Below are 17,531 nucleotides of genomic sequence, written 5' to 3'. Positions count from 1 at the left end.
ATAATTTTCTAACTATTTTCTAAGTTTTTCATTTCATGGAAAATTTAATTCTAAAAAATAAAAGGCATGATTTCTAAGTATTTCATTTTATGGAAAAAATAATTCTAAGTGACCTGCTCGATATCGACGAGCTCGCGGGCGTTTAGGTTGCCGAGGATAGTAACATTTGTAGATGACATTTGTAGGTCTGAAGTTATCAAATATCCATTAAATTATAGCTCAAAAACATGTTTCAATAAATAACCATCCGTACTAGTTGACCTTGCTTACGTGATCATCTCGGCGAGTATTTCTCCACCGGACGGCACCGTACTTGGCCAAGGAAGAGCTCCGATTCTACGAGAAAGGGAACACGGTCTTCCACGACCGTTGCCGCTCTCCCTCGTAGAATCAAAGCTCCTCGACGTCCGTTACCGCTCGGCAGAGAACATGCTTGTCGAGCTGAACACGGTCCACAAGTTCAACTAGTACGAATTTTCTACAATTTTCTAACAATTTTCTAAGTTTTTCATTTCATGGAAAAATTAATTCTAAGATCACGTAAGCCACCGGGGACGAGGATGGCGCGTGCTCCAGCGAGGACGGGCGAGGCGTGATTTTGATGAACTAATTTAACTTTTATTTATCCAAACATATATGCAAATCATCATGTGATTTTGAGCTAAAAATGACATATAAAATCATAATAAAGTCCAATATATAAAGTTACACATGCATCTACATCGCAAAATGAGATAAGCTACTGATAAAACATAAGAGGATTAAGTTTGTTACCTCCAAAATCGAAGAGCAACACCAATGCAGGGGGAGAGAGCAAGAACAATAGCAAGCTGAAGAACAGAGGCAGTGAGTTTGAATGGAATGGCTCGGGCTCGGGGAGAAAGAAATGAGCTGGATTATAGACCGGGATAATTAGTCCCGGTTAGGGAGTCAAACCGGGACTAAAGATTAATCTTTATTCCCGGGGCATCACCCAAACCGGAACTAAAAGCTTTAGTCTCGGCTAGTATTACCAACCGGGACTAAAGGTACCCGGTTGGTAATACCAGCCGGGACTAAAGATCCCTGCCCCGCGGACGACCGTTGGGCAGGGACCTTTAGTTCCGGGGGCAAAAAAATACCGAGGCTAATGCCAAATTGGGACATCGTTCTAAAGTCTGTTCTCTAGTAGTGTATGTATCTTACAGAGTAAAAAATTTAGAACTTAAAATAAAAAAACAATTATAGTAAAATAAAAAAAAGAATGAAACCAAATAAAAATAAAAAAAATATATAGAAAACATAAAATAAAAAAGAAAAAGAAAAAAGAAATATAATAAAGATAAAACATCAAAATAAAAAATGATGTAAAGAAAATATTCCATTCGTTCCAAATTTTAAGTCATTATGACTTTTCTAGCTACATAGCTTTTGCTACACACCTAAGCATATATCATGTCTTGATACATAATAAAAAGGGACAATTGTCTGTAGGACATCTAAAGTGATGGTCATTCATTGACGGACACCCACTTTCGAGTATTCTACGAGAAGACACTCTGGTTTGGTAAAATTAGGCCACAGGACACTACAGACCGGTTGCAGCCAGTTGAGAAGAGAGAACAGTGGTGAAATAGCATTCTTGCCCCAGCCGCTTTCTTCTTCATCTCTCCCTTTCTCTTTTTTCTGTTTCATGTCCTACGATGGCGCCAGTGGCGGGGGCGACGTGGGGGGCAGCAAGTACAAGGAGTGCATGCGCAACCACGCGGCGGCCATGGGCGGGCAGGCCTTCGACGGCTGCGGCAAGTACATGGCCTCCTCGCCGGACTCGCTCAAGTGCGCGGCCTGCGGGTGCCACCGCAGCTTCCACCGCCGCACCGCCTCAAGCGCCGTCGCATTGGAGCCACCGGGCTCGTCGTGCGCGCCGCCTGTCTTCTTCCGCCCGATGCCGCCGCTCGTGCTGCCCACGTCGCCTGGGCCGCCGACGTCGCAGCAACAGCACTTCCACCACCACCACCTCCACCTCCACCAGGCCACGGCCGCCGTGCTGCAGGCCTTGTTCCCATCGTCGGTGCCAGTGTCGGCGCCACCGCACCTCGCGCTACCGTACCACGCCGTGCCTAACGTCATCGTCGCCGCCCCGCCCCCGTGGCTCGACACGCGCGCCGACTCCAAGACACCACCGTGCACGGATGACTTCGGCATCGACGTCGACGTCGGATTCGTGCCTAGGATCGTCGGGGGTAGCGGGGGCAGCGACAGCGGCCTGTAGGCCTTGTTTCCGTCGTCGGTGCTGGTGTCGGCGCCGCCGCACCTCGCGCTGCCGTACCACGCCATGCCTAACGCCGCCGTCGCCGCCCCGCCCTCATGGCTCGACACGCGCGCCGGCTCCGAGACGCCGCCGTGCATGGATGACTTCGGCATCGGCGTCGGCGTCGGATTCGTGCCTAGGAGCGTCGGGGGTAGCGGGTGCAGCGGCAGCGGTAGCTTCGGGCGGAAGCGGTTCTGGACCAAGTTCATGCCCGAGCAGAAGGAGCGGATGCACAAGTTCGCGGAGGAGCATGGCTGGCGCATCCAGCGGAACGACGACGGCCCCCTGGACCGCTTCTGTGATGAGATCGGGGTCAAAGCGCCAGGTGCTCAAGGTGTGGATGCACAACCACAAGAACCAGCTCGCCTCCACCTCCACCGCAGCCGCGGGCATCGACGTCAGCACGCCGGCACCTGCACCTCCAGTTCGTTGCTTCACCGGCCGCCGTGGGCATTGGCATGTCACTCACAGCTTCGACGCGATGACGCCCTTTGGTTTGCTTGGTAGGAGACTAGTCGTTCCTTCGCACTACTGTTTGCTTGAACTGTGGGGACAGGAAACAGAAAAAAGAGAAAGGGAGAGAGGAACAAGAAAACGGTAGGGACAAAAATGTCATTTCACCGTTGTTCTCTCTTCTTAACCGGCTGCAACCGGGCCGTGGTGTCCTGTGACCTAATTTCACCGAACCTGAGTGTCTTCTGGCAAAATACTCTAAAGTGGATGTCCGTCAGCAAAGGACCATTACTTTGAATGTCCAACGGACAATTATCCCTAATAAAAACTATATATCTAGAAAAGTTAAAACGACTTACAATTTAAAATGGAGAGTAGTTAATTATAGTAAAAAAATAAAAAAAAGAAGGAGAATAAAAAAACTCAAAAAAATAAAAATAAAAATAAATAGAAGCAAGAAAATACTAAGAAAATAAAATTATAAGAAAAAAAGAGCAAGTAGCGTGACTCGGGTCCAGGTGCAGCTTGCCTTTTCGTGCAAGCTTGATGGGAACATGAAAGCCGACAAATAATGGGCCGTGACGAGATCCAGGTGGAGCTTGCCTTTTCGTACAACCCAACAACAGCTCAGGATTCCCCTAAAAAAAACCAGCTCAGGAGCAGAGGTGTTCGTTGGGTTTGTGACTCGGGTCCGAGCGCTTGGACCCGTTGATTACCGCTCCTCCCACGTCACCTTCCCATTCTTTGCCTGCGCTAAGGATGGCAACGGGATATACCCGTCGGGTATCGTCGGAACATTCACTTTCCCGCTATGAAGAATTTATTCTATCTCTGTCCCCGTTAACTGTATCGGGTATAAATTCTTGTCCATCCCCGTACCCGTCGGGCATCGGTCGGGTAACAGATACCCGACGGGTACTGCATATCCGATAAACAAGGACACTTGAGGTCGCAGCTTTGCAATCAGAGACGTTTCTTCTTCATTCGGGTATAAGTGTCGAAGTCTTGGAGATGCCGATGAGAAGGAGCGAAGCTGTGGGGAGGACGAGCAAAGGTGGCAGAGAGACCGAACTGAGGAAGCGAGTGGCACGAGCACTCGTGAGGCAGGCGTGCTTGTGCTACTGACGAAGATGGTGAGGAAAAATTGAACTAGGTTCCTAGAACACACAGACTATATATATGATTGTTCAGATTTGGGCAAAAATACTTATGTTGAGCTTCTTTGGGCCTAATACTAGCATGATAGCTCAAATAGTCGGGCTCCTCAACGGGTAACGGGGACGGGTAAACAGGGAACGTTCACGTACCCGCTATACCCGTCGGGGATGGATTCTTGCCTATTTATATGCGCGCAAATAAAGATATGATCACATCCTGTTCTCTAATGGATCGAATACCCGTCATATATCGGATATCCGGGCCCGTTGCCACCTTTAGCCTGCGCCGCCGCGTGCCTGTCCTCCGCTTCCCTCACGGCCGCGCTTCATGCGCAGCCGCTCCGGCTCGGGCTCCTCCACGTTGCCAAGTCCCTAGGGACCACGCCCACCAGGTATTCGACGAAATCCCCCGCTCCGTCTCCTGGAACACGCTCCTCGATGGACGATGGTTATGCCAGTCGCCGGAACCTCCCAGCCGCCCGGCAGGCGTTCGCTCGGATTTCCCCTGCGGTGTCCTGGAGCGTCACGATCGACGGGTGCGTCAAGTGTGGGGAGCACCGTGAGGCGCTCGTGCTTTTCGAGATGATGGAGAATGCTGCCTCCACGGCAATGGAGGAGGAGGGTGGGGGGCTGGGGGCTGGGGGTGAGGCCGTGATGGCGAACAGCGTCAGAATGGCGATTGTGCTTGGAGCCAGTGCGGCGTCCGCAGCTGGGGGGCCTCGAGCGTGGGAGGGAGGGTGCACCGGTGCCTGAGGGACCATTGAACCACGTATGCGAAGTGTGGGGCCATCCACGAGGAGCTGGAGGTGTTCTGGGCTGTGCCCGTGGATAGCACCAAAGTTCTGATATGGAATGCTGTGATCGGTGGTAGCCTTGCAGTACATGGCATGGGCACCAAATCGATGGTGATGTTCCAGGAGATGCAGCGTGCTGGGGTTGCGTTGGATGATATCACGTACTACCTATGTTGAGCACTTGTGTCCATGGTGGTCTAGTGGACGAGGCTTGGAGGTTCTTCCACTTGCTTAAAACGCAAGGATTCAGACCACATATTGATCATTATGATTGCCTCATAGATGTGCTTGGCCAAGCAGGGCGCTTGGAGGAAGCATATATATGGTGCAGTTAAAAGTATGCCCGTGTTTCTGTGCTTGGTTATCTCTGGAATGCCTGTCATTTGCACGGATGGGTGGAGCTGGGAGAGGTAGTCGGCAGGCAGCTTGTCCAATTGTAGCCAGACCATGATAGCAGGTACATTTGCCAGTCCAATATCTATGCTGTTGCCAGACGGTGGCAAGAGGCAAAGAAAGCTAGAAAGGTGATGGAGGAGAGGGGTCTAAAAAAAGGTCGCTGGATTCAGTGAAACTGATGTTGGTGGGCTCTCCAGGTTCATTGCCCAAGACAAGACTCATCCGGGGCTAGGCAGAGATTGATGACTTGCTGAATCTAATAGCAATGGAGATGAAAATGAAGGATGATGCTACTATTCCAGATTACCTAGAAATGGAGGAGGTGCGCACTGCTAGAATGATGGTTGCACCTGTGGCTCTCTCAACAATTCCATGAAGCAGTTTGATCATTTTCTCAGGGTGAATCTGTATTTGTTGCTCTCAGTTGTCCACTGAAGCACGGTCCAACTCAGTTGCAGATTGTTGTGCATGCTCTACTAATAGAAGAGACGCAGAAAGATGGGATGCAGATGTGGTCTTGAGATTCTCCTAGCTGCTCTAAGAGTTCAGTAAAGCAGGGGAGAAATTAATGACAATCATGATTACTGTATGTAAATGGCTTGAATAGGAGGCAGATGTTATTGACATCTGATAAACTTTCTGGCTTCACCTGTAGCTACTGCCTGTATGACAGATTTGGCAATAAGTTGAAAACCTCATCGCGGTTTTTGATAAGTCACAAGTATTAGGTTGATCTCCACCAAGTCGGCCCAACGGCTAACTTGGGCCCTGATCCGCGCCCTGATCGGGGGCGCCCAACCAAATCATGGTTGGTGGGCCCCGTCGCACTGCGCTATATAAAGAGATGGGGGCCGGCGGCTCACGGTACGAGGTTCACCGATTTGCCAAAGCACCCCACCGACAAACCCTAACCGATCTAAGGGAGCACAACAGCGGCGGGAAGCGCCGCCACCGTCCTCCTCGACTTACCTTCGCCGACGCCGGACTCCACTGCTACTCCTTCACCGCCACCCGTCTTCACCAACACCGTGCCGTCGCCGATCAGGGCGGCCTCACCACCGACGCTATGGCTTCCTCCTCGTCCAAGCCCGACAATCTGTACCTCTGCTCCCCTCTCTCTCTCCGTCTAGTTGTCTCTCTAGGTTGTTTATCCCGAATAGAAGCATGTACACCCACTGATCTATACCTAGGAGCATCCTAGGATTCTCACAATGGTATTAGAGCCTCACTAGAGTGTAGATCTAGTTCGGGGTAGTTTGAGTGTCAGCAAGTAGAAGGAGGTGAATCGATTGAAACAAATCGAGACGAATCGGGTTCTAACCCTAAACCTACACCTAACCCTAAAGGGGAAAGGACGAAGAGGGGAACCTACCTGATCCTCTTGCCGCCGTAGACATCGCCACCGCCCGGGAGCACACCACACCACCGTTTCGCTGGCGCGCGGGTAGAGACCCGAGCTACCGTTCATTGCCGCGCTAACAAGCTCTGGCCGAGGGCACCACCACAAGCCCGCTCAACGGCGGCGCGCTCGGCCTCGGGCGAATGCGCGCGCCGGCGAGGGGGCCTGCGGCGGAGCCGGCCCTTCTCCCTCCGGCCGCCTCGTGTGGCCGCCATTGCTGTGCCGCTGTGCGCTGAGAGAAGAGGGAGGGAGAGAAGAATGAGAAGCTAGGGTTCAGGGGGACACCGCGGCAACCGGTTTTGATCCGCCGAGGATACCGCTCGACCGTCGGATGAAGATCGACGACCGAGGTTGACCGGGCCACCTTTCGGTCCATGCGGGAGGTAACTTTCCTGGCCCAGGCCCAGGTTGTGGCCTGGGAAGCGGGACACGCACAGAGCGCGAGTGAGCCGCTAGGCCGCGCGGGAGCGTCCCACGGCCGCTGCGCGAGCTGGGCCTTTGGGCCGAAATGCACAGTAACAATCTTGTATTTAGTTTTATTATTTTTAGAAGCAATTTTAGATGAATTTTTAGTCAAATTTGATGGTTTAAATCTCTGTCAAAACCGATGGAATAATTTTTTAGAGAATAGATGAGTACAGTAAAATGCTTCTGAAAATTAGATAAATTTCTTTTTCATGTTTCCGCTGCTATGATTATGTTTATACAACAACAACAACAACAACAACAACAACAACAACAAAGCCTTTAAGTCCCAAACAGCTATGATTATGTTTATCCTCTAAGTAAATTGAAACCAACGGTAAAATTTTAATTGGAGGAGTAGTAATTTTTTGTTTAAGTTAAATTATGGTATTGTTATTTTATGACCAACGATGATAACAATATTATAAGTTTATTCATGAGTTATTTTCCATGCACTAATTCTATTTCTGTCCAACGGTGATATAAATTTAATGTAGAAGAATGTTGTATTTGTGACATTGCTATTTTCTGACCAAAGTTGATTATAGCAATATTATAAATTTTTATTTATGAGTTCTATGCATTAGTTCTATTTCTGTCCAACGGTGATATAGAGTTAATGTAGAAGCACATTGTATGTTTTAATTTTGACCAACGTTAAATTAGGGCATGCAATTATTATGTCAAATGTTTCTCAATTTCTCTGACGTTGTTTTCATGATACAACCCAATGATATTTATCTCGTCCACTCCTCTCAATGGAAACAACTATAACACATGGCTAGAGAAGCTTGAGATAGCACTTGCGCTGTCCGACAATGACCTAGCACTTACCTCTCGTTGTCCCACTGAACCAGTGGACCCGGTGAGGGAAGCAAATGAGACTGATGCAGCTTTCGCTACTTGGCAGTGTGACCATGCATCAGTGAGAATGACATACGATCTTGATCATGCGAAGTGGGATAGTTTAAACCATAAGTGTTTGATGGTGATTAAGGACTCCATTGAGGATCTAATAAGGGGTTCAATCCCAGAATGTACCACTGCCACTAAGTATCTCAAGAAGGTGGAGAGTCAGTTCACTGGCTTTTCAAAGGCTTATGCAAGCACTCTTATTAAGAAGTTAGTCAATGAGAAATACTATGGTGGAGGGATTAGAGAGCCACATATTGAAGACGAGCAACACGGCATCCAAGCTCAAGCTAATGGACTTGGGGCTCAAGGATGAGTTCCTAATTCATTTGATTTTTGCTTCTTTACCCAAAGAATATGAAACCTTTGTTGTTAATTACAACTTACAGCCAGATAAGTGGGACATTAAGAAGCTCATTGTCATGTGTGTGCAAGAAGAGGAGAGACTTAAGAGCTCACATGGTGACTCCGTCAACCATGTGAAGGAAAATAAAAGGAAGAACTTTAATAACAAAAAAGACAAACCACAAGGAAAACATTAGTGGGACAATACCTCCTCTTCTAACTCACAAGGAAAGGCCCCACAGAAAGGTCACCATCAGAAATCCAACTATGTTCAAGTAGACAAGGACACCTGCAAATGGTGCAAGAAGACTGGACACTACCAGAAGGATTGTCTAGACTTCTTGAAGCACCTGATGAGAAACGGTGAGGACATTATTACATTTATAGATGAGTCATTGTATTTAAGTTATGCAAAATCTACTTGGTGGATTGATTTAGGCGCAACTATTCATGTTGCAAATTCATTATAAGGATTCCATACGAAGAGGACCCTGCAAAGAGGAGAAAGACACATTAAGGTAGCAAATGCAGTCAAAGCTGAAGTTGAAGCCATTAGAGACCTCCCATTAGAATTAAATGATGGCTTTGTACTTAAGCTTTCAGATGACCTTTATGTACCCTCTTTGCGTAGAAACTTAATAAGTGTCTCACGTTTAGACGATGATGGATATGATTGCCATTTTGGTAATGGCCAATGTAAGATTGTGTTTAATAATAAGTGTGTTGGTCTTGCCTTCCGACAAGACAAGCTTTATTTGTTATCACTTTGTGAGAATGTGAATGTTGTGAGCACTAATAATGAGAATGCCTCCTCGTCTATGAATGTAAATAATAAGCGGAAGAAAATTCATGACGTATCATCAAAATTATGACGCTGTTGTTTAGGCCATATTTCGAGGAGGAGAATAGAACGATTGATTAAGAAATCAATTCTTCCGCCGTTAGAATTTTCAGACTTAGAAAAATGTATTGATTGCATTAAAGGAAAGTATGTTAAGAAAATAAAGAAAGATGTCAAACGAAGCGCAAGAATTTTGGAATTAATTTACACAGATATCTATGGTCCTTTTCCTGTGAAAAGTGTGGATGGTTATGATTCATTTATAACATTCATAGATGATTATTCTCGTTATGGCTATATTTATCCAATTAAGAAAAGATCAGAAATATTGGATAAATTTAAGATATTTAAGGCTGAAGTAGAAAATCAGCACAATTTAAAGATTAACGTAGTAAGATCCGACCGTGGGGGGGAGTACTACAGTCGATATACCCTATATGGCCAAGTTCTTGGATCTTTTGCAAAGTTCTTACATGAAAATGGCATAGTTGCCCAGTACTCTACTCTGGACGAGCCTCAACAGAATGGAGTAGCTGAAAGACGCAACCGTACATTAATGGATATGGTGAGAAGTATGATAAGTTACTTCACTTTACCGATAAGTTTGTGGATAGAGGCATTAAAAACCGTCATTCATATTCTCAATCGAGTACAAGTAAGTCGGTGCCCAAAACACTATATGAGTTATGGATAGGAAGGGAACCCTCGTTTAACCATTTATGTGTGGGGCTGTCCAGCTGAGGCTAAAGTATTTAACCCAAACATTGGGAAACTAGACACCAAGACAGTCAGTTGCCATTTTATTGACTATCCAAATAAGTCAAAAGGTTATCGTTTCTACTGTCCTGACAGACATACGAAGTTGGTAGAAACAAGACACGCTTTGTTCTTGGAGGATAATATGGTCAGGAGGAGCATGGTAGCATGAGAAATTAACTTTGAGGAGAAGCGGGTATATGTGCCCACTCCGATGGTTTAGGAGCCATTTTTCTCTCTATCTGTTGCTGCTGCACCAACAGTATAGGACACTGTAGTGACAACACCTGTTGTTAGTTCTCTCATGGCAACAATAAATGAATATGAGGAACCTGCCCTTCAGGATCCTATAGAACCCATTGTTGCACATGAGGAAGAGCAACAACAGCCCCATATGGAACAAGCGCCAACTAATGAGGCCCTCAGAAGGTCTCAAAGAGCCAGAAAACCAGTCATTCCTGATGACTACGAAGTCTATGAATGTGAAGAATTTCAAATAGAGGGTGATCCCACTTCATTTGAAGAAGCCATGAGAAGCGCTCACTCATCGAAGTGGCTTGAAGCCATGCAAGATGAAATGAGATCATTAAGTACCAATGATGTTTGGGACTTAGAAAAAAATCCTAAAGGAGCCAAGACAGTAGGCTGTAAATGGGTCTACAAAACTAAATATGACTACAAAGGGAATGTGGAAAGATTTAAAGCGCGACTTGTGGCGAAAGGCTTTATGCAAAGAGAAGGAATAAATTACAATGAGATATTTTCTCTAGTCTCATGCAAGGATTCTTTTAGAATCATAATGGCATTAGTGGCACACTACGATTTAGAATTAGATCAGATGGATGTAAAGACGACATTTCTTAACGGGGATTTTGATGAAAATGTTTATATGGCACAACCAATATGTTTTGTCATAAAATGAAAAGAACGTATGAGATGTCGCCTGAAAAAATCCATTTATGGATTAAAATAAGCCTCTAGACAGTGGTATTTAAAGTTTGATGGAACGATAAGGAAGTTTGGGTTTAACGAGAATATAGAGGACAATTACATTTATACAAAGTTCAAGAATGGGAAATTTATTTTTCCAATCTTATATGTGGATGACATCTTACTCGCTAGTAGTGATGTTAATCTACTACCAGAAATGAAGAAGTTCTTGTCCTCAAATTTTGACATGAAAGATATCGGTGAAGCTTCGTTACTTTTAGGGATAAAGATTCACCAAGATAGAAGAAAGAGAGTTTTAGGATTATTGTAAAAGGTATACTTAGAAAAGGTTCTAAAGAAATACAGTATGCATGCGTGTAAGCCTTCACCTGCTCCTATAGTCAAGGGCGATTGTTTTGGGGAATTTCAATGTGCTAGGAACCAATATGAGATCGATCGAATGAAAGCGGTTTCATATGCTTCAGCTGTAGGAAGCTTACATTATGCTCAAGTATGTACACGTCCTAACTTAGCTTTTGTTACCGAGATACTTAGCAGATATCAGAGTAATCTAGCAATAAAACACTAGAGAATGGTAACGAAAGCTTTACGTTATTTGCAAGGCACAAAAGGTCCCATGATAACGTATAGAAGATCTGATTCTCTACATATAGAGGGGTATTGATGCCGCCTGAAGAAATCCATTTACGGATTAAAACAAGCCTCTAGATAGTGGTATTTAAAGTTTGATGGAACGATAAGGAAGTTTAGGTTTAAAGAGAATATAGAGGACAATTACATTTATATAAAGTTCAAGAATGAGAAATTCATTTTCCTAATCTTGTATGTGGATGACATCTTACTCGCTAGTAGTGATGTTAATCTACTACCAGAGACGAAGAAGTTCTTGACCTCAAATTTTGACATGAAAGATTTCGGTAAAGCTTCATTCGTTTTAGGGATAGAGATCCACCGAGATAGAAGAAAGGGGGGGTTTAGGATTATCACAAAAGACATACTTAGAAAATGTTCTAAAGAAATACAGTATGCATGCGTGTAAGCCTTCACTTACTCCTATAGTCAAGGGCGATAGTTTTGGGGAATTTCAATGTCCCAGGAACCAATATGAGATCGATCGAATGAAAGTGGTTCCATATGCTTCAGCTGTAGAAAGCTTACAGTATGCTCAAGTATGTGCATGCCCTGATTTAGCTTTTGTTACCGGGATACTTGGCAGATATCAGAGTAATCCAGGAATAGAATACTAGAGAATGGTAAAGAAAGCTTTACGTTATTTGCAAGGCACAAAAGGTCTTATGCTAATGTACAAAAGATCTGATTCCCTACATATAGAGGGGTATTGATGCCGTCTGAAGAAATCCATTTACGGATTAAAACAAGCCTCTAGACAGTGGTATTTAAAGTTTGATGGAACGATAAGGAAGTTTGAGTTTAAAGAGAATGTAGAGGACAATTGCATTTATATAAAGTTCAAGAATGAGAAATTCATTTTCCTAATCTTGTATGTGTATGACATCTTACTCGCTAGTAGTGATGTTAATCTACTACTGGAGACGAAGAAGTTCTTGTCCTCAAATTTTACATGAAAGATCTCGGTGAAGCTTTGTTCGTTTTAGGCATAGAGATTCACCGAGATAGAAGAAATGGGGTTTTATGATTATCGCAAAAGGTATACTTAAAAAAGTTCTAAAGAAATACAGTACGCATGCGTGTAAGCCTTCACCTGCTCCTATAGTCAAGGACGATAGTTTTGTGGAATTTCAATGTCTCAGGAACCAATATGAGATCGATCGAATAAAAGCGGTTCCATATGCTTCAGCCGTAGAAAGCTTACAGTATGCTCAAATATGTACACGCCCTGACTTAGCTTTTGTTATTGGGATACTTGGCAGATATCAGAGTAATCCAGGAATAAAATACTGGAGAATGGAAAAGAAAGCTTTGCATTATTTACAAGGCACAAAAGGTCTCATGCTAACGTATAGAAGATCTGATTCCTTATATATAGAGGGGTATTCAGATTCAGATTTTGCGAGAGATGTAGATGATAAAAAATCCACATCAGGCTATGTATTCACTCTCGCAGGGGGAGCTATATCGTGGAAAAGCTACAAGCAAACCGTCACTGCATCGTCCACGATGTATGCCGAGTTTGTAGCATATTATGAGGCCACGGGGCAGGTGAACTGGCTAAAGAAATTTATGCCCGGGTTGAAAGTGGTCGATGACATTCATAGGCCACTCAAGTTGTACTGCGATAATGAGCCAGCAGTATGTTATGCTCACAACAATAAATCAAATGGTGCTGTCAAATACATTGACATAAAGTTTTATTTTGTGAAAGACTAAGTCCAGGATCATTCTATTAATCTCGAGCATATAAGTACAAAGAAAATATTTATGGATCCACTTACAAAAGACCTCGAATAGAAGCATGTACACCCACTGATCTACGCCAGGGAGCATCCTAGCATTCTCACGACAAGCATCCGGCGAAACTATGTATGGAGCAATTTTGCAATCTGCCAGGAGTCCAGGAGCATGCTCTGGCAATTTATATGGAAGTGCATTAGCAATTTCTGCTCTGCATCGCTATGGTATATATTCTCCCTTTCTTTTTATGCATATCACCTGTACCTAATATAAAGAAACAGAATTTCTGCAACACCTGTAAACTTGGGCAGCAATGGCACTACAAGAATACTCTTATTTGGCACATCATGCATCTCAAATGTCACTCCGCAAAACCAAGTAAACTGTACAATAAGCCTTCTACACGAAAAAAAATGACTGCTTGAGCTTAATGAAAAACATGGAACCTCCAGGTTTGTGGAGAAGACTGCCTATCAGCCTATTTGTGATCCCAGAAAATGTGAACCTATCCATTATTTTGTGATGGCCTCCATGGGCTGCACCAAACCGTTTGTTTACAATTGTCATGCTCTGTGACTTGTTTGCCAAAAGAAAACTCCAGGTGACCTTTTAAGTCACTTGCTGCTTTTGCTACTAACTATGCAAGATGATCTGAATCATTGTGTTCTCACAAGCTTAGGCGTCCACCTTTGCCATGCAAAACATCTCCCCTCCCTGGCTTTAATATCTGCGATCCTTCTTTTCAAGTCAAGGCCTTTCCGTTTCTTTTCGTCACTCACTAATTCCTTTGAACTGCTGATCAGGGGATGCTCCGGTGTTCCAATTTCGCTGCTCTCAACGATCTTCTGCACCATCTCCAGCACCTCGCTCATCTTGGGACGGTACCTGGCATGGCGCACCAGGCACTTATTTGCCACCGACGCAAGCTGGGCAGCTGATTTTATGCTGTAGTTCCCTTGAAGCCTTGGATCAATTACAGTCTCAAGCTTCTTGGCGCCGGAAGAGTAGGGCTTCATCCAGTCCACGAGATTTTGCTCACCTCTTGGCCTGTTCCGGTCCAGAGGTCGCCGGCCTGTAAGGAGCTCAAGGAGCACGACGCCGAAACTCCATATGTCATTCTTGGTGCTGAGGCGTCCTGTGTGGATGTATTCAGGAGCTGCGTATCCAATTGTTCCCACCACCTGTTTGATATACGATACCAGAATTTTAATAACTGGGAGCTTTAAACAGAGGTTGATATCCAATCCATGGGTTATAAAATTTATGTTTGGACATATATATACTACTATTGATTGATGCAGAATTTTAGAATCAATGTGGTAAAGTGTTGAGAACTGGAAAGCTCCCAGAAAGCTAGCTGGTTGTAACTGACCAGAAAGGTTAGGTCAGGTGGCTTTAGGCAAGTAGCGTGCGAAATAACCGAAAGTGCCTGGCTGCATTTGTGCTACTTCTCTACTTTTATTTGCTTGCGTAGAAGATAGTACTAGTAGTAAACATGGTCAGCCGTCAGCCCCTTGTTTCCACGGGCACGAGGCCACCAATATTTGAAAGTTTTTCGAGCACGTGCACCAATTGCTTGACCGGATCAGACTGGTAGAATGATTCTGTGTTCTAACCGGTCTTGGGTTGGCTACTTGGTTCCAGGTACCAGGAGGAACGTGAGAAGCTGTCTTTGAGATCAATGTGCCAGAAGCTACTAAGAGCAGTGCCTCGTCAAATTCTGTACATTGTGCGAAGAAGATTGTTTGATGCGTACCACTGTGGAGACATGGCATCCTTCTTGAGGTCCTAATCTCGCCAAGCCAAAATCTGACAGTTTGGCGTTCCAGTTGTCGTCGAGAAGAATGTTCGAAGGCTTCAGGTCGCGAAATATTATCTGAAAACAGAAATTTAAAGCTAAACAATGCAACGTTTCTTCTGAATGGCATAGCGTGAAAACAGGGGAAATGTAGCAGCTGATGCAGTCCGAAGAACGTCAGAGATTCGAGGTGAATGAAGCGTACCTTGACTTCGGATTCTTCATGGAGATACTTCAACCCTCGAGCTGTGTCAAGCGCCACCCTGAGCCTCATCGCCCACGACGCCGGGCGCGGCGACCTGGAGGAGAGATGGTCCGCCAGGCTGCCGTTGGGCATGAACTCGTAGACGAGCAGCAGCTGCATCCCCCTCTCGTCGTCCTCGGCGCAGTAGCCGATGAGCTTGACCAGGTTGGCGTGGTCCACCACCCCGAGCACGTTCACCTCCGTCATCCACTCCTTGTGTCCCTGCAGGCCCTTGCGGCCGAGCTGCTTGATGGCGACGTCCAGGCTCCTGCGCGGCTCCAGCGCGCTCCGGATGGTGCCCCGGTAGACGCAGCCGAAGCCGCCCTCTCCGAGCATGAGCGCGCGGCTGAACCCGCGGGTGGCCGACTTGAGCTCCTGGAAGGTGAAGATGCGCAGCGCGTTGGGCAGCCGCTGCGACGACAGCGACAGCTGCCGGCACCGGCCCAGGGAGCCCGCACTGCTGAGCTCCGACGCGTTCAGGGAGCACTCGGACGCCGACCGCCGCACGTCGCGGTCCGTCGACGTGACGGTGGGGCTGCTGTTGGACCGCGCGGAAAGCGACCGCCCCGTCGTCGTCGTCGTCGCCGCCGCCGCCCCGCGCCGCTCCTCGGCCTCCCGCTCCCAGCTCGCCAACCGGAAGCAGTGCATGGCGCTTCTGATGCTCGGAGACGCCGCGCCTGCTCTGCAAAAGCATCCATCGTGGGCGTGGACACACACAAAGTAAGTGGGAGAGCTTTTCTTTCTTTTTTCACTCTGCTCCAACGGCACCAATGGCGACAGGCAAGAACATTGATAAATATTCGATGAATCGCAAAAGCGCTTCTACTCCTTACTAATACTATATGTCAAGTTGAAAAAGCAAAAGATGAACCCAAAATGGGAACGAAATTTGAAAAGGAAGGCCAAAAGGCGGATCATAAGAAGATCAAGAAAGCCAAGTTTTCGAACCAAAACAAAGATCAAACAGCTCAAAACGAGATCGATCACCAATCAGTGGAGACCAAACCACCCACCAAATCTCGTAGGCGGCGAGCTTGCAGGCCCGACAACACACACGAGAGGAACGACGTCGTCACGCCAGGGACGGAGTCGATTAGGCAGCCATGGCAGCAAACATTTTTTCAAGCCGGTCCTCCCCTCCCTTCCCCCTCCAACCACCCAACCAACCTTCACCGTCCACGCAATCGCTGTCAATGGCGTTACCCTACCCCGCCGCGATCCCTTGCTCATCCGCACCCACCCCCAACGAACGAATCCCGTTCCCAGTTCCCTCCCAAGAGCAAAAAACAAACAAACACAATCTTGGTTCAATCGCTCACCTGGTCACCTGCACATGGGACGGGGGAAGAATATGCGCGCGATCGCTAGCTCGTCGGAATCCGCCCCGAGAAAGAGAAAATATTGACAAGGGCGGTGGCCGGTGGGAGTTGATTGGGTAGGGGTGAAGAAGAGTTAATTAACAGGTCAATGGAGTGGGCGGGGAGGGTGAGGGTGTCTGCTCGTGTGCGCTACGCGCGGCGGCGGCCTTCGTCTTCGTCTTCCACCTCCGCTGTCTCGTCTTCGTCTTCCACCTCCGCTGTCTCGTCTTCGTCTTCCACCTCCGCTGTCTCTATCTGTTGCTTTGGGGGTGTGAGCGGGGGCGAGAGAAATGTGAGGTTGGACAGCGAGACGTTTAAATGCTTTCGACAGCGAAGCGCGGAGAAGGTGCGGGTACGATGGCCGGGTACACAAGCTGGAAACTCAGCGCCAGTTTGGCAGGACTCTGGTCTCTTAAAATGGTTCCGGCTCTGGCTTCTCTAAAGGAGCAGCTTCTCTGAAGGAGCTGAAGCCGTTCTGAAAAACGTTTGGCAAAACGACTCCTTCGCACTAGACAACGTGAACCCACGGTAAGGAGCCGCGCGAAGCTCATTTTTTAGGCTTTTCCTGCGCAGATAAAAAATGGCTCCGGCTCTTGATCGGCTCTCTATGCGGAGCCCTTTCCAAAACATGCGTTTGGCACAGCTCCTGCAGGAGCCGGAGCTGAAGCCCCTGCAGGAGCCTTGCCAAAGAGGCTCTCAATAACAAACAAAAGTTATAAACGGACATGATCACATGAGTAATCGCGATTCGAATTCCGTTCAAAAGTCGATAGCTAGGTAAGAATGCAAATCCTTTGTGTGTTGAACGATTGTGTTAACAAAAAAGAATATTTACATTACATCCCTCATTTTATTAGAGGATCCCTGTAGAAAAATAAAATACTCCCTCCACGCTAAAAAAACATACTCCCTCTATTTTAAATTATAAGACATGTTGTTTTTTCTAGATATATAGTTTTTGCTATGTATTTAAATATACTATATGTTTAGGTATATAAT

At 46.3% G+C, this 17,531-nt stretch overlaps 1 protein-coding gene and 2 pseudogenes across 4 annotated transcripts; 2 read left to right on the top strand and 1 right to left on the bottom strand.

Annotated features, from left to right (window-relative positions):
- The first annotated feature begins 1,672 nt into the window (after positions 1–1,672).
- LOC136459424 (zinc-finger homeodomain protein 8-like) lies at positions 1,673–2,891 on the top strand (annotated as a pseudogene).
- Positions 2,892–3,314: 423 nt separating this feature from the next.
- Positions 3,315–5,611, top strand: LOC136459413 (pentatricopeptide repeat-containing protein At5g08305-like; annotated as a pseudogene).
- A 7,835-nt stretch (positions 5,612–13,446) lies between these two features.
- On the bottom strand, positions 13,447–16,878 carry LOC136488158 (serine/threonine-protein kinase PCRK1-like). 4 transcript variants are annotated; one of them, XM_066485185.1, is made up of 4 exons: positions 16,494–16,878; positions 15,136–15,851; positions 14,889–15,008; positions 13,447–14,313 (listed from the first exon to the last, which is right to left on the bottom strand). In XM_066485185.1, the coding sequence occupies exons 2-4, from the start codon at positions 15,820–15,822 to the stop codon at positions 13,789–13,791; spliced, it is 1,332 nt and encodes a 443-aa protein (XP_066341282.1). In that variant the 5' UTR covers positions 15,823–15,851; positions 16,494–16,878; the 3' UTR covers positions 13,447–13,788. The 4 variants fall into 4 exon arrangements, with proteins under 4 accessions (XP_066341282.1, XP_066341276.1, XP_066341291.1 ...); XM_066485179.1 differs by having other exon boundaries at positions 15,136–15,856; positions 16,494–16,877; XM_066485194.1 differs by lacking the exon at positions 16,494–16,878 and adding an exon at positions 16,188–16,376.
- Between the last annotated feature and the right edge of the window lie 653 nt (positions 16,879–17,531).

This window comes from Miscanthus floridulus, chromosome 1, assembly GCF_019320115.1.
Source record: "Miscanthus floridulus cultivar M001 chromosome 1, ASM1932011v1, whole genome shotgun sequence".
NCBI classification, from domain to species: Eukaryota; Viridiplantae; Streptophyta; class Magnoliopsida; order Poales; family Poaceae; genus Miscanthus; species Miscanthus floridulus.
The sequence above is the reverse complement of the archived record's forward strand: the minus strand, read 5'-3'. Positions and strand labels throughout refer to the sequence as shown.

Bases quoted from the DNA above. Each gene is read 5' to 3' on its own strand.
- LOC136488158 (XM_066485185.1), bottom strand. From the start codon at position 15,822: ATGCACTGCTTCCGGTTGGCGAGCTGGGAGCGGGAGGCCGAGGAGCGG. The intron at 15,009-15,135 runs GTACGCTTCATT...TTCTGTTTTCAG, and splicing joins ATGAAGAATCCGAAGTCAAG to ATAATATTTCGCGACCTGAA. The intron at 14,314-14,888 runs GTACGCATCAAA...TATATCAAACAG, and splicing joins GATGCCATGTCTCCACAGTG to GTGGTGGGAACAATTGGATA.